Here is a 24,617-nt window from a genome sequence, read left to right as displayed (position 1 = left end):
GAGCTGAGCCGAGCCGAGCCGAGCCGAGATGAACCGAGTGGAGCCGAGCCGAGATGAACCGAGCCGGGCCAAGCCGAGATGAGCCGAGTGGAGCCGAGCAGAACCCAGGTGAGCCGAGATGAAGCGAATGGAGCCGAGCTGAGCCGAACCCAGCTGAGCCGAGCCGGGCCGCGCCAAACCGAGCCGCACCCCCCGCGCCGCACCGGCGGGGGGCGGGGCCGCGGCTGGCCACGCCCTCGATGGGCGGGGCGGGCGGGGCGTAACTGATGGAACGGAGGCGATGGGCGGGGCTTGGACCAGGGGGCGGTGCCTGAGGCGCGGCGCTCCAGGGCGGAGCTTCCCGGGGAGATCCCGGCGGAAATCCCAGCTCTGCTCCCAGGTGGCAGCTCCCGGAGAAGCACGGGAGGAGTGGGGGCAGCTCGCCTCCCCGTGCTGCACCTCCTCCCACTACCCGCCTTCTGTCCCCCCAGGCTGTGTCCTCAGAGCAGGAAGGCTCTGGGGGGACCCTGTCGGAACCATCCTACCGGGGGAGCCAAAGGAGTTGGGCAGAGCAGCCTCAGGGCCAGGAAGGGGGCAGGCTCACACACACCCTGCAAGCCCCAAATCTGAAGGAGCCAGGGATACTGATCCAGTATATATTGATATGTATATCTATCATATATCATCATCATCATGGATAGGCTTCGCAAACGAAGATTTGGGAAGGGCTCTACCCATGTTTGTTGCAAGCACATTGGTGGCTAAAAAGGCCAATATGAGATAGACATGTCCGGTTGCAAAAGGCACAGCAGAAAGACTCCTTAGATGATATATTCTGCAAGACACGATTCTTTCTGCATTGTCTTTTCTCCTCAAGGGTGATCCTGCGTGCTTTCTCAAAAGCATCAGCAGCGTTATAGATGGTGTGTCTCCAGGTCTCCCGATTGGAGGCCAGAGTAGACCAGTTATGATGATCAATATGGCCAAGGCTGAGATGTTGTTTCAGGGAGTCCTTGTATCTTCTCTTTGGGGCTCCTCTCTTGCGGCAGCCGGTGGCAAGTTCACCATAGAGCAAGATCTTAGGGAGGTGTGATCTTTCTCAGCAGGGTCAGCTTGGAGAGATCTATCATATATATGTGATATGTATATCTATACACAAACGTGGTACAGAAGGATGTGAAACATTTTTAGGAGGAACAGGCACAATCAGCTCGAGGTTGAAAGATGGAGACACAAGCATGACCAAGGCATCCACAGGCAGCCAACGTTTTGTAATTACCGTCCTCGTTATGCTACCACCAATGTCATTAAGTGTCATTAGGTTTAATTTGGTTCCCTAGGTCTTCCTGATTAATTCAATTACCCAATTAAGCAGGCCACAATTAAAAGGAAGATATTGTAATAAAAGTCTTAGTTGTCCAACTTTTTTCCTGTTGAGCAGCTCTGAGTGTTCAATACACCATTAAGAAACCCATCATCCAGTTTCCTCAGCAGTGGGATTTGTTTTTTTCCTCTTTTTTTATTGGTATCATTAGCATCCATTTGCTGCGAGCTTCATTTCATCCAGCTCCAACACTGAGTGGGCATTTTGTTTCACAAAGTCCATGCACAAGTTTACTGTGCAGAGCTATACACCAGAGTAGGTGGTGTTTAGCAGATGGAGTTTTTCATAGAAGGTGACTGGTAAAGGAAAAAAAAAACAAACCCTGCACAATATTTTGTTACTGTATAAAGAAAAGCCAGATTTTGCAAATACTTGGCTACGTGCTTTGCTTTAACCATACAGACAGTGCCAAGCTTCATTTGGATAAATATATTTTTGCATGTTGGTGATGCTGAAGTGACAGCTCATTTCTCTCTTCTCCTTCACGCCCATAAATGTCAGTCCCCAGTGATCCAGGCAGGAAACAAATACCAAATAAGAATTCCTCCATGATCCACATGAGCTGTTTGTGATACAGAGCTGTTCCTGGTCCCCTTTGCAGTGCAGTCACACCAGTGTTGTCCCAGTTTGAGGGAGGGGATGCAGTGGGAAGAGCAGCCAGCGACAGAGAGCAGAAGCTGCCAGTGCTGGCCCTGAGATATGTGAAATGTCATCATGCTCTGAGCTCTCGGATTTTGGTGAAAAAACCCTATGGGACAAGAGACCTGGAGGCACCACAGCTATTGATACTGCTTTGGCCAGCAATCTGGGCCTGCTGAGGGCACACTGTTTGCTGGGTACATGCAAAAAACAAAGGCCACATTTTCTACTTTATTATTTCACCAAAATTGAAAAGATCAGGCCAGGGGATAATATTACCCTTTTAGCAGAAAAAACAAAATGAACACCTTTTCACTTGAACTGAGGGCTAAAAAAATTGTCATCAGATCTTTGGGTAGTCCTCCAGAAAACATATGAAATGAAAATGTGGTGGCTTTTATTTTGAAGATGCAAGGTGAACAAGTTGGGCCTTCTTTAAACAGCAACTTTTCTCCTTTATGTATCACATCCCTCCTTAGAAAAATGGATGTTGCCTACAAATCCCAAGGGAAAGAAGAAAAAAAAATTTTTTCCAGGTGGGATTGAAAACTGTGGTCTGAAGGAGTTTCATTGCTGGGTTATTAATGAACATGTAGTTATGGGGACTAAAAACATTATTTCTTCAGATTTAAAATAACACACATTCCAACCCAACACTCCAAGTACCGAACATGTGATTAGTACAGTCAGCTCACAGCAGTACTAAAGTGGTCCTGGATCTCAGCTGGCCAGATGCTGCAGGGGCAGCTTGTCATAGCAAAAAGCAGCCAGTGCTGGCACTCCCAGGCTTTTGGACTTCGCTCAGGGTAAGGCACAGGGAGACACAGCAGCTGCATTTCAGGCTCAGAGAGGCTGCACAGCAGCAGCAGGCTCTGTGCCTGCAAGAAATACTAGGAATACAAGAAATACTGGCTCTCTGAGCCAGTTGCGACCAGTGCTGAGTTCTTGGCATGTCCTCCTGGTACCGTTGTGGGGGCCTGTATCAAATGAATTGTTCATCACAGTCTTAACAGGAAACTTCAGAGACCCATATGGCCATACTTTTCGTTCAAAGAGTGGGTTAAGAGAGCTGAGACACCTCAGGCCATTATGTCCCTTTATGTTCTGGTGGGAATTTTCCTTGATGTGTGCACAGGAAAGCAGGTGCTGGTTCTGACAAACCCCCATTTCATCTGGGCTGCAGCCACTTCCAATTTCTGCATGTCCCTCTAGCAGTTCTCCTGGATGCCTAAAAAAAAAAAGGCTGCTGTAACCTCATTCCCAGTTAGTTAAAACTCCCTCTAGTCCCTCTTTGAAGCTTAGGCTCACACAGACATGGATCACAAAGACATGGAAGATCCCTGTTTTTTAGAGAGAAGTGCAGTGGAAGGAGATATTGACCTGCTCCCACTGAGTGGCCCTACCTGAAGGGCTGCCTTCACCGACACAGCCAGCTTCTCCCTCCTCTCCCTTGAAACCTCAAGATGGGAACCCATACAAAGACCTGTGTATGGCTCCTAACTCTCTACTGAAGTCTTATAAATTATACAGCTATAAATTTCAACATTATAAATTACTGACCCCTCACTGCAGCCTGCAACTCTTGCCCAAATTAACACACATCTAAATGCAGGAAGTGAAATTCAGATCTAAAAGAAGGAAGTGCAGTGCCCCATCACCAAAAGACTAATAGCTTAAACAAGTAAAGCCCACAAAGACTGGATCTCTGATGGGATTATCATGGAGCAGACTGGCTGTCAGCAAACATCATCCCCCTCACAGGCCTCAGGAAGCTGGAGAAGGGAAGAATGTGCAGAAGCAAGGAGATGACAGACTCAGAGGGAGCCCTGGCTCCCTGCAGAGTTGGTTGCAAGCACAGCAAAACCCCTCATCCGTTTGGCAACTGTGGGCAGGTGCTGCCAAGCTCCAGACGTTTCCCATTAGCATTGGCTCAGGTGTTTGGGGTGGTTATAAATGTTCCAGAGGAGGAAAGGGGGTCTCTGTGGGGTAGCTGGTAACTCCTCAGGGCACCCTCTGCTTTTACAGCTGTATGTACCATGGGTTCTTTTTCTCTGGTTGAGAAATTTGTGGTAGAAAGGGTGAGGGGAGGATTGGTGTGTGTTGGGATAGCTTTGTTTCTCTGTGTGATGAGAACAGTGATTAAGTATTGGTGGAGGGAGGAGTTCTCTTGGAGCCTTACTGGCAAAGGTAGCGGCTTCTGAGTTGTATCTGACTTGCACCAGTAAGACAAAAGGCAAAAATCTGTTGTTACGTGAGCAGTAGCTGAATGGATTTGTACTTAGTAATTCTGGGGTACTCTTCGTTAACCAAGGCTGTCTAATGACACCTATGAGTGATTAAGGCTTCTATGTCTGTGGGATTGGGGTGGGGGAGTGCAGTCAGCAGAACTGATGTCCTAGATGAAGCAAGGAAGAAGATAGTTAATCTGTGTAAGTAATGCTGTCTTCTTCTCCTTCTGACCTTCTCCCTCTAACAAAACAGGCCAGTATCAGCTATACCTGTTCTGTTTCATGTGGTGACATGGGTGACTGGGACAACAGTGACGAATTCGTTCAGCGGCTGGATTTTTCCAGTTGTGGTGAAGAGAGTGAAGACAGAAGCGTAAATGAGGAGGACTCCCTAAACTCGAGCCCTCCCAGGAGGTCCGAGTTCCAGAAGTGGCAAGAGAGCAGTCCTCTGCCAGCAACCCCCCCTCAGAGAAAGTTTAGTGAGATTTTCCTGAGCAGGACGAAAGCCTGGGTGAGTCCCACCTTGAAGCCTTCCCCAGCCGTGAATAAGACCTGGGGCAGTGCCGAGACACCACTGCACATCACCTGGAAAAAGCTGCAGCTGTGTGACACCCCCCACACTCCCAAGGTAATGGCATGTATCAACGCTCTGCCTGAGCAGGCAAGGTCTCTGGTGTTGCTGTGGCATCACCGTGTGGGTGGTGAGGGGATCTGTTTCCAGCTCTGTGGAAAGCTTTTTTTAATGTTACTGTTGATGGCTTGTACTCTTCCCTTAGAAATCTGGACCATGAGCTAAGGAAGGGCTATTCTGTGGGTGTGAGTAGAAACCTGGGTGTGGGACCAATTGTCTTGACTCTTTTAAAGATGTTGTTAAAACCAATTAGCTGGTATTGGGTCAGTCTGAGTTAGAAAACCCAAAGCAACCATATGCTTTGGCTTCCCATGTGCACTTGACATTCTGCTTAAGGAAGTGGATGTCTGTAGCATCTCTGTAGGAGATAAATGCATCTCCCTTCAGGAAGCTCAGCATTCCAGGGGGAGCTTGGAGATAGGCAGCTACCCTTACTGCTCTGTTCAGCACATTTTTGGATGCAAGTGGGTTTTCTCTTGAAAGTTGGAAATGCTGTGGCTGGGTATATCCTTTATACTAAGGATCACTTATCTACAGAGCTAGTTTCTTAGGAGAATGATCCCAGACTCTATTTTCTGTGAAACTTCTTGCATAGAATATAATACAACTCATTTTTTCTCTTCTGTAATCACAGATGGAGACTTAGCACCAGCTTCTCTGTTCCTAGGTAATTTCTGGTGTGTGCACTGGGTCCTTGCCATCAAAACTGGCAATGAAGTGTAGCTCTTGGTCCCTCTCTCAATATTCCTGCTCTACTGATGGACTGGTTGTTCCTTTGCTCAAGTGATACACAGCCTATCAGTCCTTTTAATACTTCTGAGCGAGGATTTGACTTCCGTCCTCCTCCAGAAACCTGATTATGTGGATAAAAGGATGATCCTCTGGCCATATATGATCAACTGTGTGGCAGTATTTGCTGAGGAGTGGCCTGGCACTCCTTAGGGAAGGAGCAGCTCTAAATGGCATCACTCCAAGAATTTCCTGCAGTGACCCTTTATAAAAAAAATCTGCCTAAATCTCACCTTAACATACGTGAGAGTTGTCCTGGTTTTGGCTGCAGTTAATTTTCTCCCTAATAGCTAGTGCTGTACTGTGTTTCTTTGATTTAGTGTGAGGACAGTGTTGCTAACACACTGATGTTGTAGTTGTTGCTAAGTAGTGCTTACCCAAAGTCAAGGACCTTTCAATTTCCCATGTTCTACCATTGAGCAGAAGCACAAGAGCTGTGTGGGAGCATAGCCAGGACAGCTGCCAGGAACTAGCCAAAGGATATTTCCTACCACAGAATGTTGTGCTCAATGTATAAACAGGGGGGAATTAGCCAGGAGAGGCCGATCAGTGCTCAGGGATGGGCTGGGCATGGGTCAGTGGGTGGTGAGCAAGTGTATTGTGCATCACTTCTCTGTCTGGGTTTTATTTGTCTCTTTTTGTTGCCTCTTTTCATTGCAATGATAATAATTATTATATTTTAATCATTAAACTATTATTTTCTCAATCCACAAGTTTTACCTACTTCTCACCCCCCCACCCCCCTGGCCCCATTTCTTCTCCCCATCCTACTGGGGGAAGGGGTGGGGCTGGGAGCAAAGGGCTTAGTTGCTGGCTGGAGCTAAACCATAACAGGGGTCTAGAATCTTTTCCAGACAAGATGGGCTGCTGGTAGTGGAAGGGTGCTTTCAGTGTGTGCTCTTGTATAGCTAATATGTTGGCTGGATGCTTCAAGACACGCTGCTTTGTAGTTTGTCACCTTGTAGCTCATGAGCAGCAATTGCAAATTGCAAATCAACAATTTCTTTTCCTTTGCTGTCATCTGGGAGAAAAGTCTTGGTTTCCAAGAATGCTGCAAAAGGTGGGCTCTAAATGGCCCAAATCTTATCAACAAGGCTGGGAGCATTGATTTTGGAACATTTGAAGGTGATAGAAAGGGTAAGAGGGCAGAGCCACATCTAACTGCCGACAGATGAGCACCAGAGCCCCAGCTGGGATGCATGGCAGGAAGCAGATGATTGCATTTTATAGGTTTGCTCAATCCTGGAACAGATTGCTAGAGCTGGTTATGGTAGCTGCCCTACACTGCATGGCAGCAGCTACTCTCAGATGATGTTACAGGGAGACAAGTGTGCTGGATTGTGAAATAAAAATAAAGCCCCTGTAGAGCAGACAGGAATTGCATACATGCACACATCAACAGGCTGGAATGGTATTTAAGATCCCTTCCTTGGCTTGTGGTTAGACTGGAATTTAGCCACAATCCTACACAGCTTCTAGGCTGCTGAGTAAATTGGGCTTGGATATATACTGCTTTTAATACATCCATAAGCAGGATTTTCCCATTCAGGAGCAATGAGATGCAGAGCTTGAAAAAGAGATCAAGAGTCATTTTCAGGGTCACAGTAAACCAGGAGCCAAATTTTTAAGCACAATATAGAAATAAAGGAATGTCCCAGAAGTAGCTATATCCATGAGTGCAGCACCAGTTAGGTGGATGTAGGATACTGTATGCAGCTTTAGGTTTTTTATCTTCAAAAACTTTTGTTGAGAGAAAAGAGCAACTCTAGGTGTGAGTGAAGATCTGGGATCATAATAGTGAGACCACTGCTGGACTGGAAAGATATAGGAGTACCTTCATCATCAACAGGGAAGAGTTCTGGGTTCTTGAAGGGCTTTTAAAACTAGAGGAAAGCAGTATATTAAAAATCCTCTAGAGCTAATATTGTTCTCTTGAAGCTGAAACAAGTCAAAACCAAACTTATGTTTTTAAAAAGCTGATGGTTACTGAAGAGGTTAAGTCAGACTGAGTAGATTTTTATGTCTCCAACTCAAGAGTGATGTGCTTCTCTGAAGGTTTTGGAATAATAGGTGAAACCCAGTGGTCTGTCTTCTGTGGGAAGCTGAAGTACAGAAGATCCAGAGGCTTCTTTTGAACTTAAATTTCTGAAACTCTGGTTTTTATACATGAGGAGAAATGGGGTTTGGTTGCTTTGCTAGTGGCTATACAAAAAATATTTCTACCAACTTACCCTGTCCTAATACTGCTTATTGTTGGAGAACCACAAGGAAACCTGGGTGGTGTTCCAGCTCATCTCCTGACAAACCTGTTCCGACCAAACTGATGCAACAGTCCACGCCTGACAGAACTAGGTCTTCCATGTTAATGTAACATACAATACAATTTCTATGTTTCTGTAGGTGAGAAAGAGGAGCAGCTGGCACCTCTTGAGGACTGTGCTTGCCAAAATGGCTCTGCAGGCCTCACCCAAGTGAGCAGGGAATAGAATCTGAAAGGGCTAACAAAGAATGAAATGCTTTGTGGAAGAAGAAAACCATCAGGACTAAACTGGGGACACAGGGATTTAGGAGTCAGCGGTCGCAAGGAAGGGAGCTGAGTTCTCTGAGGAGAACAGAAATTTTATTCTGACATAGCAGACACAAAAACATTTTTGCTGTTTATTTTCCAATTTTTTTTTCCTCTCTCAATACAGAGCCTGTTATCAAAGACAGCTTTTCCTTCATCTGGGACAAAGGTCCCAGCCAAAGGCTATCGACAGCCGAGATACGCTCCTGGAGCTGACTCAGATGACTCTACCCAAGCTTCTCTTGTCAACATTAATCCCTTTACACCAGAGTCGTATCGACAAATGCTCTTTCTTTCTAATGGCAAGAGGAAGACCAGAGAAGAGCTGTAAGTGAGCTCATCTTAAACAGCAGACTGGAAGCAGACTGTTTGAAGGAGATAAGTAATGGAGACATTCAGTATCTGCACTTATTTGCTAACAGTGAATCATTCACTTCTGTAGTATTCATTGGTGCAGAGCAAACATTACTAGACATGTAAAGGTAACGAAAATATAAATAAAAATCAATCACCTCCTTTGTTCAGGAATGTAAGTGGAGGATCAACAGCTAACTTCAGTTCTGTGACTGTAGCTTCACCAGTAATAGGGTGTCCAGGAGAATGATGCCTCTGGACAATGCCACTCTGTCGTGTGGGCAGTACTGAAGTTGCTTTGTGGAGGCTTTCTAAATGGAAACAAAGATTTTCTAACCTAGGACTGCAGTCTTTAAGTCCTTGACTAAAAACTTGTGTGTTAACTCTATAAAATACATTTTAAGCTGTGAAGCAAAGTTGGAGGTTCTTTTGAAGGATGTTTTCATTTCAAATCTCAGTTGCATTGCTTCACTGAAATGATAACACCAGACTTTCCTGAACTTCTGTTATAGGAAGGATCCTCGTCCAAGAAGCCAGATTAAACAGGAGCTACCTCCACAGGTGAGTGTCTCTGTATTTCCCTCCCGCAGAGTGGATATGATGCTAGCAAAGACTTGGTGTTTAAAATTTATTCTGTTATTGGAGTATAAATCTTGACATCATGCCAGAGGATGAATACTTATGTCAGAATCATTCCAAGGTGAATATTTTGTTAACATTTGTTTGAGATGACAAACTTGGGAGTGATTCCTGTCTCTAAAGGAAACTTGTACTAAAGCAGATCTGAAACTTTGACAAGTAATACTATAAAACTCATTGATTTTGGTCAGGAGGTCTTCCTGGGAAATATAATTTGGGTTCCTCAGAGGGAACTGTATTACTAAACTACTGAGTTAGCATAAATAGGGATTGTACCTCTGTGGTTCAAAAAAGCAGGTATATTGCTGTTCCTATGAATTGGTGTACTGAGCATTTTTGGATGTTAAAGGAATATGGCTTCTATATTGCAAATAGCATATGGACCTGCACTGCAAAGCCACAAATACTCAGCTGTGGATAAGTACTGAGGGCACAGTTTGAGTTGTAGTACTGATGACAAATCTCTGAAGCAAGGTGGCAAATTCTGTACTCTGTGGGGAAAATGTCCAGCTGGGGTGGGGGTGTGTGCCTTGGGGTCCAAGGGAAGGCCCCACCACACCTTAAATAGCTACAGGACAGCAAACTCTATCTTAGAGCTCCAAACAGAGTCCTCTTGCTGTTGCTGACTGCTGTACTTCGCTGGCAAACCTCAGCTTTAGCCTTGGTGTGAGGTCCCACGTACTCCCAGCTGTGATGGCAGAGTTGGGAAGTGGTGTGGGAACCCATGTCCCACAGTCTTCTTCCTTCTTCCCAGTTTTATCTGGAGGGATGCTGCCTATCCAGCTGGCTTTTGGAAAGCAAGCCAAGCCTCAATTAAATTTCTTCATTTAGATGAGGCAAAAATCTCAATTCTCCTGAGCAGCCCCTTGAAGGAAGTATCTTGACTTATGCAAATCTGTAGTTGTGTTAGGCTTACAGAAGAATAACGGTACCCTCTAGCCGAGCAGACTGGTATTGCAGGAAAACTGGTCTCCATGGAAAAACTACACCTGCAGAGCCAATCTGCTATCAGGCAACATCCGGGGCTGCCACAATTATTGTTTTCCCTAGAAGAAAGCCTTGAGTAGCTTGTGATTTATTGAAATATTATTCTGCTCGAGTGCTGATTAGATTATGTAATATAGATATAAAATTGTGTACTATGAGGTATCTTTATTCCCAAGCTTTTTAAGATAGTGTAAAATACAGCTGCCTTATGCCTTCACCTGTTGTGAAGGGCTGCTGTTTCATGTGAGCCACATCTTACTGGCTGTGAGGACCAACTCTTACCCCCTCCTCTTTAAGGTCATATACCACATACCACAATAATCACAGCAGTGGTTTCTGTGGGAACCACTCTGCCACATGACCTGCTGTCCCTGTGAGGGATGCAGGAGCATGGAGAAAAAAAATCACTTAGCCTGCTCTCTTGTTGTTCACTTCATGCTCCACTGCTTATCTTTTCTTTACTCATCTCCCCTGCCAGTAGGCATCACTCTACAAGCAGTACCAGCAGTTCCTATTTCCCTAGTGGCCATTATTGTAGCAATAATGATGTTCCAACTGTTCTGCAGGCTTTCAATCCTTTGTGGAAAAGTGTCTCTGGGTGAGAAATCAGCGGGGATACAAACAAATACACAGAGACCAGCTAATCTGCCATTAGTCAACAGCTGGTGCTTCAAACTTGAAGAGCCTGAACTGATGCAGAATGGCCTTGCTGCAGGCAACCTCAGCTGGCAGAGTAAAGCAGCTCTTACATAGCTGGAGCCACATGAAGCCAACATTCAGGCCACAAAGCTTCTCTCCTGTATTCAAAACAGGCAATAACTCTTACTTAAACACAAATTCAGTACATGGATCTGGCTAATTCAGAGGTACTGGATTTCTACCTACCAAATCTGGTAACAGGTCTTCTCAAGCCTTGTCTTTAGGGCCAGTTACTTCAGTATTTTGTTGTTGCCTGCTGTTCTTCCCTGACTGATTCCATCAGCTATGGGTCAAGAAACTGGTCTGGGCTGCCAAGAGAAGAGGTGAGATGGCAGTAACCCAAGAAGGCTTAGGCACATACACCAAACTAGACTAAAATTCTCCTTAGCTGCAGTTTCTACCTCCATGGCTAGCAAGTCATGATTTTATAAAAAACAAAACAAACACAGCCCCACAACTTGGCCTTTGGTAGGTGGTCAGAAAAAACACGATGTGGTTAAGTGAAAGATAGTATTTCAAGAACAGGCAGTGCACCTGCACACATGCCTGTGTGCATCCAGATGAGCATCCAGAATGGGAGAGAGAGCAACATGGGTAGTCTGAGAGCAAGTGCTACACACCTCTAAAAACATGACAGATATTATTTTTTAAGCCTTTGTTTAAATCTTTCAACTCGTACTTGTCTTTGTTTTTGTGACCTTCTAGAGATGTCCTCTGAAGGAGAGCAATATGGTTTCCCGCTACAAGAAGGAGTTCCTGGAACTAGAAAAAATTGGTGTGGGGGAATTTGGCTCTGTCTACAAGTGCATCAAACGCCTTGATGGATGTGTTTATGCCATCAAACGCTCCAAAAGGCCTCTGGCAGGATCCTCGGATGAGTGAGTGTGCTAGCTAGAAACTGCCAGTTGAAATGATGGGCATGTTCTTGAGAGGTGTGATGGGGAAGGAGGGAGTGTGGATCTCAAGGTATCTGAGGGATGGCATGAGCAGAAATTGGCTGCTGTTGCACTTCAAAGTAACAGAAGAGTGGGAGAAGACAGCACTGTACAACTATTGGATATAAATGTCTAAGGAAGGAAGAAGTCCTATGCATTGCAAAGTGAGATGATGGCTTACCTGAACTCCTTGGGTCCATCTAGACATTTTCTTTAAAGTGATAACTGTCAAGTAGTTTGTTTGTGGAAAGTCCCTGCCCTGCTTTATGGCCAGCATTGCTCACATCTGTATTGAGCAGCTCATGGTGTCCTGCATGTTAAAGCAAAGTCTTTGAAGTTGCTGCTGCTTTTGCCTCTTTAACAAAAGACTTGCTCAGTGATTATTTTATTTGGACAGCTGCTCAGCACACTTGAGCAAGGGCAGGTTTTTTTCCAGCAGCTGTGAGAGCCAGTCTGTCTGTCAAAACTCAAGAGAAAGTTCTGCTCACCTCTGTTCCCCCTTTCTCAAGCAGACTCTGCCACTCTGTAACCTCTGCTTTTTCTGTGTGTGCTTCTCTAGGCAGCTGGCACTGCGTGAGGTTTATGCTCATGCTGTCCTTGGACACCACCCCCATGTTGTGCGCTACTACTCGGCCTGGGCAGAGGACGATCACATGATTATCCAAAATGAGCACTGCAATGGTAAGAGCTGGGACATTGTCAAAGGTTGAGATCTCAGGATGGGTGCAATTGCCCTCTTAAATATGGGACATTTTGGCTTACAACAAAGCAAACTGCACCAGGGCTACATATCCATGGAGAATCCCGTAAGGGCTCATAAGATCTGAAGAACATGAAGCTCTGAATGGTTCCAGTGTATTAGAGGCAGTGAATACCCTCTAATTTCTGGGATTTTAAAACTGTTCCTCTGCGTTGGCTGGCCTGGAGAAGCATTCCCCATGCTGATGCTTAGAGCTCTGTCTGGGACTGTCCAGGTAACATCTGATATAAGTGACTCAAGAGCAGATAACTTAAGGGCTATGTACCTCAGCAACAAACTTGTCTTAATGAAGGTGGATAACAATTGGAAGAGCAGCTACCTGGTTGAGAGGAAGGCATCTTGACTAGAAGAAAAGGGTTGACAACTGCAGAGGAATGGAGCAAATAATGAGGCAAAGTGTAAATGGGGTGCTGCAGGCAGGGTGGTACACTCTTACTTGAGTTTGCCCTTGGCCACAGCACTGTTTGAGAGAAATTTAAAAGGACCCATCTGGCTACCAGGGGAGCTGAAGGCAAATATGTAATGCTCATCTTTCAGCTGCACCTGCAGTCCTGGGGCTCAGTGAAGAGCTGAGGTGATAGGTGTTTGGAGTAATGCTTTCAAATGTGGTGGAGGGAACCATGAAATATGGTGCTTGTTTGCTGCAGCATTGACGTATTGCTTGTGTTCTAGTGCATGAGTATCTGATACTAAAGGAGAAGTGGTGACAAGTAGGCTGATGGAGAGAGGAGCCATGATATTTATTAGTGCTAAAATAGCCAGAGTGCCTCAATGGAGAACACAAAATTCTGTGTCTGTGTTAAATGTTACATTCTTCAGTCAAAAATCTTCTAGGAGGAACTTAATTTCCTTGCTCCAGCATTCATATACCTGCTTCCTGCTTGTAAGCATGGCAGAAGTAATTAATTTTTCCACTGTTCCCTTGAAGCACCATCAGTGTCACTACCAGGCCAGCCCTCCTGGTGCTGCAGTTGCTCAGTCCTTGGTGAGCAGGAGGAAGGGCATTCTGAGGCAATTGAAAGGCTGAAGCTAAATGGTGATGTCTAGAGCATATATAGAGCATATATTAGCTGGTCTAGTTCGGGTTTGCCAGTGCATCCTTGCAAGCCTGCAAGTGTTCTAGGCAGTAGTTTCTACTAAGCTGTTACAAACATGCTGCTCTGTAAAAACCTTTGTGAGGTCTCAGACTGCCTGTTTTCACCTAGGTGGGAGTCTCCAAGATGTGCTGTTGGAAAATGCAAAGTTGGGGCAGTATTTCCTGGAAGCAGAGCTGAAGGAAATACTGTTACAAGTCTCCATGGGGCTAAAATACATCCACAACTCTGGCCTTGTGCACCTGGATATCAAACCTAGTAAGTATAGTGCACTTCTCTGTGGAAGGTCTTCCTAGCGACCCTTCAGGGGTAGGATCTGTAACAGATCCTTCTGCTTGGACCTGTCATAATGCTTCAAAGGAAAGAAGACTTGCCCTAAAAGGTAAATGTCTTGTGGTTTGTGTGGGGGTTTTTTGGGTGGTTTTTGTTTGTTTGTTTGTTTGTTTGCCTGTTTTTGTTGTTTGGTGGTTTTGTTGTGGTGGTTATTTATTTATTTTATTTGTGCTACTACTACTGCTTTAAAAGTGCTTCTCTGGTAGTCGGCAGCATTTTACTTTTGTCTCATGATCTCCATAATCCTGGCTCATGGGAATCACCTTCATACCAGTGGAGCAAGTAGGGCTGCTAATGAACAGGGGGACTTCCTTATTTGCTTCTGCCTTGTTGCACAACACTTGACTTTTGTATGTGGAGCTACCCTGAGGGATTAAGTTCCTGCAAAAATAGTAACAAGGTTTCCTTTCTGCAGCTGAGGATGGGCACCTCCTGGGCAGTGCTCCCCCCCAGTCGCAGAGTTAATATTCTTGTAGTGGAGCTCCTTTTTGCTGCTGAAATCATGCTTTTAGCTTAGAGGGCAGAGGGGGAGGGGAGGTTGATTTCACTAGGATATTTTCTGCACAAGATACAGCTGTCTTCTGCCAGCTGTGTTGCTGAATACGTGAGCTGGGCAGAAAGCAGACTAACTGGTGGGAAGCATGTGCACAGTTTCTCTGGCTGCAAAGCTTAACTAGTGTGACAGGTGGGATTTTTGGAAAGTTGTCAGGCTGATGCAGTCTGACTACTGATATCACACTTGCTAAACTTTTCTGTCTTGCAGGTAATATCTTCATCTGTCACAAACTGGCAGTTGCAGGCCCCTCTGGGCAGGAGAGTGACAGTGAAGATGAATTCTCTTCTGGTATGGTGTATAAGATTGGTAGGTTTTAGCCAACTTTACAACTGGTTTAAGATTAGGGCTGCCCATTACTGCTTGATACTGCTCTGTCCTGCTGGCTGAAGAGACTCACATACAAAACTGATAGCTAAGTCCTGAATGCCCCCGTTACCTACCAGAATTAATTCCTCTGAGGAGACAGCTCCTAGAAAACTCATGAGCTTGTTTCCAAGCCCAGATTCCTGAGTAGGAGCAGGCTTGCTCTTTTACTTAGTATTTTGTTGTTGCTCTTACTGGTGCCTATAAAATGCAGGCTTTTATTGATGGAGAGCTACATCAGTTTCTTCGTTATGTTCCAGTTGCTTGTTCTTTGTCCCAGGTGACCTTGGACATGTGACATCAATAACAAACCCTCAGGTGGAGGAAGGAGACAGACGGTTCTTGGCCAATGAGATTTTGCAAGAGGTACAGATGCTGGCAGGGCAGTGGGGAGCAAGTGGGGAGAGATCAACTGCAGTGCAGTCATTTAGTATAGTGTGTTCCTCACCTTATCTCCTCTTTCTTCTGTCTGGTCTGCTGTGAAATCAGCAAAATTAATGCTTTATTATGAACAGTATAGGTATGGGTCTTATCATGTAAATATTTACAATACTTTATAAGTTACTCTCATTAGATTATTGCAACTATTGCCTGTGAGGAATTAATGAGACAAAACCTTATCAGTTTGGAGACATTTGATTTGCACACTCAGCTGATATTAAACTGCTGGATATGATTACTGAGGAATATATTTAGCCAGACAGATGCCTTGTACAACAAACACTGAACAGGTAGTGGGGAGAGGTGAGAGGCACAACACACCTCTTAAACTTGACTGCAATCTTGTCACTGACCAGTGGAAAAAAAGGAAATCTGTGTTGAACAACCAGCTTGGATGTGTTCGTCAGCTCAGTTACTTAAGTGACAGTATCTGTTTGCAAGTGGCAAGTTGCAAGTGGCTTTGGGAACTGCTAGGTCAGTGTATCAGATGCAGCCTTGAGTTGGGCTTATTGCCTTGTGGTGAAGGGTGGAGGTACACATCTGTTAGGCCACCCTCTGGAGTTGCTGCAGTGATCATAAAGTGGGCTGGAAGTTTCTTGTGGCTGGGTGAAAGCCAACATGCTTACAGTAGTTACAGTACTATCTGCTGACAATATTTTTGTCTTAAAGAGAAGGAAGCGGCTCACTGGAACGGTGAAGCCAATGCCATAAACATACTTGGTTGGCTGTTTCTTTTTGAGCTTGGACCCCAACCCACCTTTGTTTAGTATAGCAAGATGTTCCCTTTCTATAACCTTTCACCTTCTGTCTGCAGCAATACTGCAACCTGCCCAAGGCAGACATCTTTGCCCTGGCACTCACGGTAGCTCTGGCAGCTGGTGCAGCACCGCTGCCTCACAACGGGACCATGTGGCACCACATCCGCAGAGGCAACATCCCACCGATCCCCCAGAACCTTCCCCGGAACTTTCTTGAGCTCCTTAAGGTGAGGAAGCAGTCTCTGACAGAATGGTGGGTTTTGCAGTTGTCATGTGGCAGGATTGTTAAACTCTGAACTCCTTTGCCTTCTAGCTCATGATCCATCCTGACCCAGTGGAAAGACCTTCTGCCACAGCTCTGACTAAACACCCTGTTCTCCGTCCTTCATGTGGAAAAGCTCTGCAGCTCCAGGAAGAGCTAAATGTGGAGAAATGCAAGACGGCCATGCTGGAAAGGTAGGACTGGCTTGGGCATGAAGGGGAGAAGGCATGGGCATAACAAGTGCTGGTCACTAGCCTTGAATGTAGGGTGGTAGTGCTGGGAGAACACAGATGTAGAAGTACCCAGGCAGGTCCTGTGCCTGGAGCTGGGAGGATGGTGAGGCTGTAGCAGGGACTTGCAGTGCCCAAGCAGCTCTGCTTCAGTTCTGGCTCTGAGGAGCTGGCTGAGTTAGAACAGTGAACTCGTGCACTTACTGCAACCACTGGAGATGGAAAATATTGATACAGGAAGCAGCTGGGGGCAGATGAGGAATTGATAATGCACTGAGATAGTGGTCTGGCACAGAAAGAAGGGAATATGGCAGACATCCTTTTTCCCCTTGTTCCCTCTCACTGCTGTTGGCAATAATGTTTTAAGGTGCTGGGACCTAGGAACTGCCCCACCACCCCTCTTAGTGCAGTAGTCAGCTGGAGAGTAAGTTTTTTTGTGTAGACAGAAGAGTGTGTTCTCTGGAAGAACAGCAAGGGAAGAAAGGCGCAATGGAAAAGAAGCATGTGCCTTTATAAGTTTTGCCATTCACAAATTTCTGAAACAATGGGAGAAAAACTGAGCTAGGGGCTCTTCACGCTGGTGCCAGTGTGTTGCTGAGCTGATACATAGTTTTCTTTTGGTAAATACATAGTTTTCTTTTGGTAAATCTCTAAAGACAGTTACAGTAATCTTTTCACCCTCTTGGGTGAAAAGCTGCCCCCCTCCTGCAATGCTGGAGTACTACAGTAACCCTCTTGTGCAAGATTGTTCATAGCTTTGCTTCTGTAGCTGGTGGGGATTCATGCATGACCCGGTTTTCTTCCTCTCCTCTTCCTCCCATCTCCCCCCTGCAGGGAACTTAAAGCAGCTCGCCTTGCCCAGACCCTCATGAAGGACCAAGCCTTAGGAAGTGCCAAGTTGCAAGAGTCTGAAACCTCTTCTAAGCAGAAGAGCAAGCGCCTGGTGGGAGGGAAAAGCTGTCGCTCATTTAGCTTTACTCTGGGTTACTGAATTTTTGTGTTGTCCAAAAAGCTCTGACTGCTGAAGGGCCCTGTGAAAGCTGAGGGTCTGCACTGACCAATGCCCCATATTATCTCTCCCTGTCGTGTTCTTTTTTCGTAACCTCCTTAGTTATGATGAGGTGTTGGCTGAGGGAAGAATTACTGGCTTACACATGTTGGATCAGGGAATTTAAGGTTATTGTCCCCAGTCTTTTAACCGTTAAATTTCTTGTGTAATTGCTCTTGATTAACAATTGCCAAACAAGGGAAAGAATGGCATTTTCTCTCCTTACTTCCCTCTTTCTTTAGTTGGGCCCTGTTATTGATGATTTTGTGGTCTTAATGCTCTGGCTGAGTGTTTCTTTAAAGGGGCAATAGTGGCTGTACATGGAGACAGCATCTACAGCAGGGCCCTTCTAGGAGTGAGTAGGCAGAGACTATGGCTGTGTTAACTACACATCAGGAGACAGGCTGGTTACATAGCAGTCCTGGTGGACTTGGGATGCAATTGGAGTGGCGTTTCACTGATGGGGGGACAAAGAGTAAAAGGAAACACTGAGTTAAGGAATGGAAGCTGAAGAAAAACTTTCCTTCCCTTAGCTTTCAGCAACAAAATTCCTATAGCTGGGTAAGCTTATTCCCTGATGCCTGAGTTGTTTTCTGTCGATCGGCAAGGACTCCTTGTTCAAGTCGGGGAGAGGTGGCTGTGGTGTGCTGGTAGCTGGATCTGGTACCCGCTTCTCTTCCAGTACCTCACACTTGGTGCAGCTGCCTGCCCGCAAACTGCACCCTTTCAGCAAAGATGAGGGGAATCAGAAAGGGCTTTTCCAGGTTTTTGGACTTGCCCATGTAAACTGTGGTATGTATTTCGTATTTATTAGACCTCACACTACACCACACCCTCCCCCTCCCCTCTAAATGTATATTTGTTGGTCCTGGTCGGCTGTGTCCTGTTTGGACAGAGTGCGCTGCACTGTTACGAGGGAGAGTGTAAACTTGGTAACTCGCTTATTTCCAGTTTTTACTGAAGTTTGTTTTATGATTCTGGCTTTTTACTGTTAGATCCTATATTTTCAGAACTGAAAAGCGCAAATAAACATTTTATCTTATTTTTTTAACCGATGACGGAGTGACTTCTTTTTTTTTTTTTCCTCCTCCCCCGTCACCCGAGAGCTCCCTGTCCCCCGTGGGCCGGGGGAGGCGAGCCGGGTGGCCGCAGCAGTGGCTGCCCGTGGGCTCTCCAGCCCCTGTCCCCCCGGGATGGGGCGGGTTTCCGCCCGGAACCTCCCGTCGGTCCCTTTCCTGTTCCGGGCGCGGCTGCGGCGGGAGAGGTGCGGAGGGCGCGGGGTCGGGCGGCGGGAACGGGCCGGGCCGGGGCTCCCTCGGGCGCTGCTTCAGCCCTGCTTTTCCCTCCGCAGGCTCGGCGGAGAAGGCATGTGGCGGCGGCCGGCGTGGCAGGTACGGCCGGGCGGGGACTGGGGAGGCCCCCCGGGCAGGCACTCGGGTCCCGTGTGCCCGCGGCGGGACGAGGAGGAGGAGGAGGAGCAGCTCCTGCCGCTCTCGGCTGTCTGGCAATGACTCTCCGGGCACGGCAGCGGCCCGGGAAGGGCAGAGGCGGGAATAGCCCAGGGGCCCGGGGCCGCTCGCCCAACCTGGCCGGGGCTGCAGCCCGTGAAGATGTTCTTGTTCGCGCTCGTATTTCCAGGGGTGCAAATGCCGGGCCTTAGTTACTGAGCTGCTGGGAAAATGGTGTACTGAAAGATCCGGCTTTTGCGTGGAATGAGTCTGAGATGATTTGCGTGTGTGTTAGTGAGGCACACAGATGCACCAAAGAGCTTTCGTTTTGCAGATTGCGTTTCCTCTGGTTTAGCTTCTCTGTTCACATGTTACAGGAAATGAGCTTTTTTTCCAGTTCCTGCACATGGGCCTCTTGCGGGAGTGTTCCTGGGCTTTTCTTGTTCCCTCCTTTCTTCTAGGATGGGATATTTGCTGGCATCAAGGCAGCTCCTTTAGTTTTTTCCCCACTTGTGCTTATTTGTGGCACTGGGGTTTTTTGTCCTTGATTTGCTGTCTGCTCAGGAACAGGGGCTGTCAGTGTATCCTACTGCTCATGACCGCAGATGGATGTACATTTGGGCATGTCTTGTTAATCTCTGAAGTAAAGCAGAAAGCAACTATCAAAACTGTTTTTGTTTCCTAAAACCAAAGCCAAAAGAACTGAACAACCACTGTACTTCAAACCTCTCCCCTCCTATTTATATATTACAGAATAACAGTAGTTACTGCAGGTCCCAAAAATAATTGCTGGAGATGTACCTGTGGACCACACTTTCTCCTAGGCAGCTTTTTAATGCTGCTTTAACCAGATATTCTTTGAATAATCCCACTGGCTTCATTTAGCTGAATGAATTTCTTTTCTCAGTCCCCTCCCCTTAGTTACAGGGAAAAGAACATACTTGCAGAACCTCCATAAGTGTTCAGAAAATGAGTCATCAAGGCTTCTCAATGCTGTTCATACCTTCTGTCCTGGAAACTAACATGTGTCTGTTCCTTCAGGTGTTTCGCCAGTTTGTGAGACATGAGTCTGATACAGTTGCCCCATTGGTACTGGAAAGATGTAAGTAGCTCCTGAGATGCAACTTACTGTTACTTGTTATGTTTATCTCAGTTTTTGGGAGGTCTGAAATATGGCAGGAGAGAAACAGGTAGGTGTAGTCGCTCCTCAGTGTAGTAACTAAGAATGCATTGTTTCAAACACACAGGCTTTTGAGTATCATAGAATCAGCTGGGTTGGAAGGGACCTCAGATATCATGAAGTCTAACCCTTGATCAACTACCACTGTGGTTACTAGACCATGGCACTAAGTTCCACATCCAGTCTCATCTTAAAAACCTCCAGGGACGGAGAATCCACCACTTCCCTGGGCAGCCCATTCCAATGCCTGATTACCCTCTCTGTAAAGAATTTCTTCCTAATATCTAACCTAAACCTCCCCTGGCAGAGCTTAAGACCATGCCCTCTTGTCTTGCTGGTAGCTGCCTGGGAGAAGAGACCAACCCCCACCTGGCTACAACCTCCTTTCAGGGAGTTGCAGAGTGATGAGGTCTCCCCTGAGCCTCCTCTTCTCCAGGCTGAACAAGCCCAGCTCCCTCAGCCTCTCCTCATAGGACTTGTGCTCGAGTCCCTTCACCAGCCTCGTTGCTCTTCTCTGGACCTGTAGCTTCCTATCTGGTCTTTGTCAAGTCAAGCAGCACTTTAGAGGGGACAAGAGAAAAGCCCTGACATAGAGTACCACCTGTAAAAAGCAGGTGGTTGTACTTTATCAATGGCAGTGAATTGGGCCTGCTGGTGTCATGATTTTTAGCACCTGCCTTTAGGTGTCTTGTGCTTGTTTCCCAGATTCCTCTGTGCCTGGGGGACTTGTTTGGGTGCTGCTGCCCCACTATGATTTCCTCCAGGTGTACACTTCAGACTTGAGTCTTCAGTTCACATGCTTTTGCAAGAATGATACTCCCCTGATCTCCTCCAGCTGTTCTTGAACATGGAGAAGGGATAAAATGTGTCTGCCTAGGCCTGGTACCTGTGTCAAAACTAATCACCCTCTAATTCAGAGGATGGAGTATAATAATGCAACTGTATTGTTTTAAAGGTACTGTTTTAAGGAAAAAACAATGTAATGCTATGGTTTTATCATAATGAAAAAAATAAAAGTCTAGTCAAGTAAATGCAAGATAGTCTCGTGACATATGGATATGTCTGTGGAAAAAGATGACAAAGGAATATTTGGCTGAGTTATTTAGTGATAATGACAGTACAGGCACAGTAAACCATCTGCTGGGGGCCTGAATAAGGCAAAAGTCACAAGAGCTTGAAAAGTGGTTAGGAGGTACAGAAAGTCATGGTTCTGGCCCTTCACAAAAACTGCTGGTTTGTGGCTTGCATGATTAGAAGCATCATAGTTCACCTGTATGTGTGTTTATTCTCTCTTGTTTCAGCCATGAATCGTGTCCAGTTACTGGGTCGGGTTGGACAGGACCCTATCATGAGGCAAGTGGAAGGAAAAAATCCTGTTACCATATTTTCTCTTGCAACCAATGAGATGTGGCGGACAGGGGATAGTGAACTAGGACAGGGAGGTGAGTCTGCAGCGAGCAACCTGCTTTTGCTGTGTTCTGAGCTCATGTTTGCATGTTCAGCAGCACCACGCTTTGTCCTTGTGCTGCTGTGTAAACCTCTTGGGTGCAGGAAGGTTCCTCTGGGGTCAGTAGAGATGCTGGTGCATTTGTGTGTCTCTTACTGATCCCCAGCAGCATGAAGAGAGATCTGCCTGTCAACCTTCCTCTGGAGAAGAGAGTGTTGAGTTGGCAGTTTGTCACTGTTGGGGTTTGTCAGAGGTGTAGTGGGTCCTCTTCTCTTGTTTGTATTTCAAGTGCTAGTATACTTCTGTTTTCAAGTCACTTCTCATAAAAACTGATTTCTGAGTCTTGTACCAAAAAGAGTTTGGCATCCAACTTAGTTATTTTTATGTAACTTAGGTGATGTCAGTCAGAAGACAACGTGGCACAGAATCTCCGTCTTCAGGCCAGGCCTCAGGGATGTTACCTATCAGTATGTGAGAAAGGGGTAAGTGAATGGGGTAAGGGAAATGTGGCTGAGGATTTGATGCCTTAATAATTGATAAATGTAATAATTATGGTGACCAAGAGCTATGCTAAGACAGAGGTGCCATAAAATGTTAGCAGACCTGGTACAAACAACTGCTACAAATGCCTGTGTACTTAGATTCTGAATTCAACCTTTTCATCAAGGAATAGTGATGAAAAGGACAAGGAGTAATGAATTAAAACTTAAAGAAGGGAAATTTGGATTAGATTTACAGATGAAATTCTTTACTGTCAGGGTGGTGAGGCACTGGAACAGGTTGCCCTGAGAAGTTGTGGATGCCCCATCACTGCAAGTGTTCAAAGCCAGGTTGGATTGGGCTCTGAGCAACCTGACTGAGTGGAAGGTGTCCCAGCCCATGGCAGGGGGTTTGGAACTAGATGGGTTGGAAGGGACCTTAAGGACCAAACCATTCTGTGATTCTAGATATAGAGTGGAAAACAGCAGCACAGTTCTCTGACCAGAACTAAATTGTTTTTTTCAGTTCTCGAATTTATGTTGAAGGGAAGATAGACTATGGTGAATATACAGATAAGAACAATGTGAGGCGACAGGCCACAACAATTATAGCAGGTAAGGAGTGACACATCAAGGTTCCCCTTGCCCTTTTAAGATGGAGAGGGAGTGAAGGGCCTTCAAAATAGAGCTTGGTTTGTCTCCATCCTCAGTATCCACACTCAGGGATTTTGAGAGAATGAATATTCTGTACCAGTAGATTTCCTCTGGCACTGCTTGTGAAGACACAGAGTATACAGTTGCAAACTGTTTGCATCCTTTGCTCACACAAACCAGTTGGTGCAGGAGGCAGACACTGTGTTTTAAGAACACTGGAATGTACTACTACAGGTCAGGCAGATTCCTTTTCTAAGCAGAGTTTGTTTAGTAGCTTTATCTCAGTTTGCTGGAGTTTTTTCTTCCTGTTAAAGACTGGAGACTTCACTAGCTTTAAGGACTTCTGTGGAAGATTGTTTTATGTGCAGATAACTTGGTGGAGAATTTAGAAACACCTTGCTCTGGTAGCCAGTAGTGATAAGAAGAGCATAGAATGGGTAAGGAGTACACTTGTGCCTTGGATAGACACAAGGAAGAAGAGAACTAGAAAAAACTCTTTCCTTGAGCATTTAAATAGCATGAGCATCTTACAGCTTTATTGTGGGTAGAGCTGCTACCTTGTGGCTTTTGAGGGAGGGGTAAATTATTCGGGTGTTAGAGCAAACATTTCTATTATGTCTAAAAAAGCTAGGACAGAGGAAAAGGAAGGAAAAAGAAAGGGAAAAGAACCATAGTTCTGGATGTTTCTGCAGCCTCTTTAAAACAACAGAAATCAAACTTTCACATGAACAGTTCAGCTAGCAGTGGTGTAAGTTGCTGTTTATAAATTGGTGGAGGGGAGAAGAAAGTATCTTTCTTTAATTAGCATTATCCTAATGGTTTCCTTGTGTTCAAGAGGCCCCATCTCAAGATGCTTTCGAAATTCCTGAGGCTTGATGAAATAGGAGCTTCCCATAGGCTGTTGACATGGTTGTGCAGACTGAAAAAGGCAATAAGCTGTATCTGATACCAATTTTAATCAAAGAATCAAACCGTTATTTTAAAACGTGTCTAGTGTCTTTGGCTGCTCCTTTTCATCAGCTTTAGCACACTTGTTTCATATGACCACATTAATTTGTCAGCTTTCAGGGACATAGAGGGAGAACCCTGTATTGGACACTCTTTTGTTGTATTAACTGTTCTGTTCTGAAATATGCAGCTTATTTGAACACAAATAGGTGGTCTTTTTGTGGATGTGAAGGCTTGCAACAGGGCAAAACAGTCCTCAAGATTAATTTTTCGATTTCTTTTCAGATAATGTGATTTTTCTGAGTGAGGGCTCTGCGAGAGATAAGGTGTGAGGTTATTAGTGCTTGAACCCAGGCCATTCAATTCCTTTGGATTTTCAGTGCTTCATAATTCTGTAATCACTTATATTACTGTAGTTGCTTTAAGAAATAAATAAAATGTTTGTTATCTATGGGGTATCTGTGTGTTTTTGTTTTTCCATGTGCTTTCTCTCTGTTATCATTGTTTGGATTCCTTTCTTTTTTGTTCTTAAGAGAAAAGGTAACCCAGGCAGCTGTATTAATTCCTGAGCTGATGAATATATAAATTGAAGTCACTCTTTGCATATTCAGCCATTTTCAAACCTTATATCATTGGGCTGCCTTAACAATCTCCTCCTGTCTTGTGGGGCCTGACAGCCTTATCCCCTCTCACTGTTGAAATCCATTCTCTGTTCTACAGGTGTCATTCCCTGTTGTTTTTTTTTTCTCCACTAAGCCAGTTAGACAGTAGGTTTAAAGAGCTGTT

General features: G+C 45.6%; 1 protein-coding gene across 1 annotated transcript; it reads left to right on the top strand.

The window, feature by feature from the left end:
- Positions 1-13: 13 nt before the first annotated feature.
- WEE2 (WEE2 oocyte meiosis inhibiting kinase) lies at positions 14-24,282 on the top strand. Its single transcript, XM_064654709.1, is given in 18 exon segments — positions 14-55; positions 58-108; positions 4,484-4,858; positions 8,344-8,543; positions 9,083-9,131; positions 11,601-11,773; positions 12,390-12,511; positions 13,796-13,942; positions 14,781-14,879; positions 15,217-15,302; positions 16,192-16,362; positions 16,449-16,591; positions 19,027-19,066; positions 20,165-20,225; positions 21,605-21,745; positions 22,145-22,232; positions 22,756-22,844; positions 24,117-24,282. Coding segments are annotated over 18 exon segments (2,109 nt in total). The 5' UTR covers positions 14-28; the 3' UTR covers positions 24,164-24,282.
- The last annotated feature ends 335 nt before the right edge of the window (positions 24,283-24,617 follow it).

Source organism: Pseudopipra pipra, chromosome 5 (genome assembly GCF_036250125.1).
Source record: "Pseudopipra pipra isolate bDixPip1 chromosome 5, bDixPip1.hap1, whole genome shotgun sequence".
Classification (NCBI taxonomy): domain Eukaryota; kingdom Metazoa; phylum Chordata; class Aves; order Passeriformes; family Pipridae; genus Pseudopipra; species Pseudopipra pipra.
The sequence above is the reverse complement of the archived record's forward strand: the minus strand, read 5'-3'. Positions and strand labels throughout refer to the sequence as shown.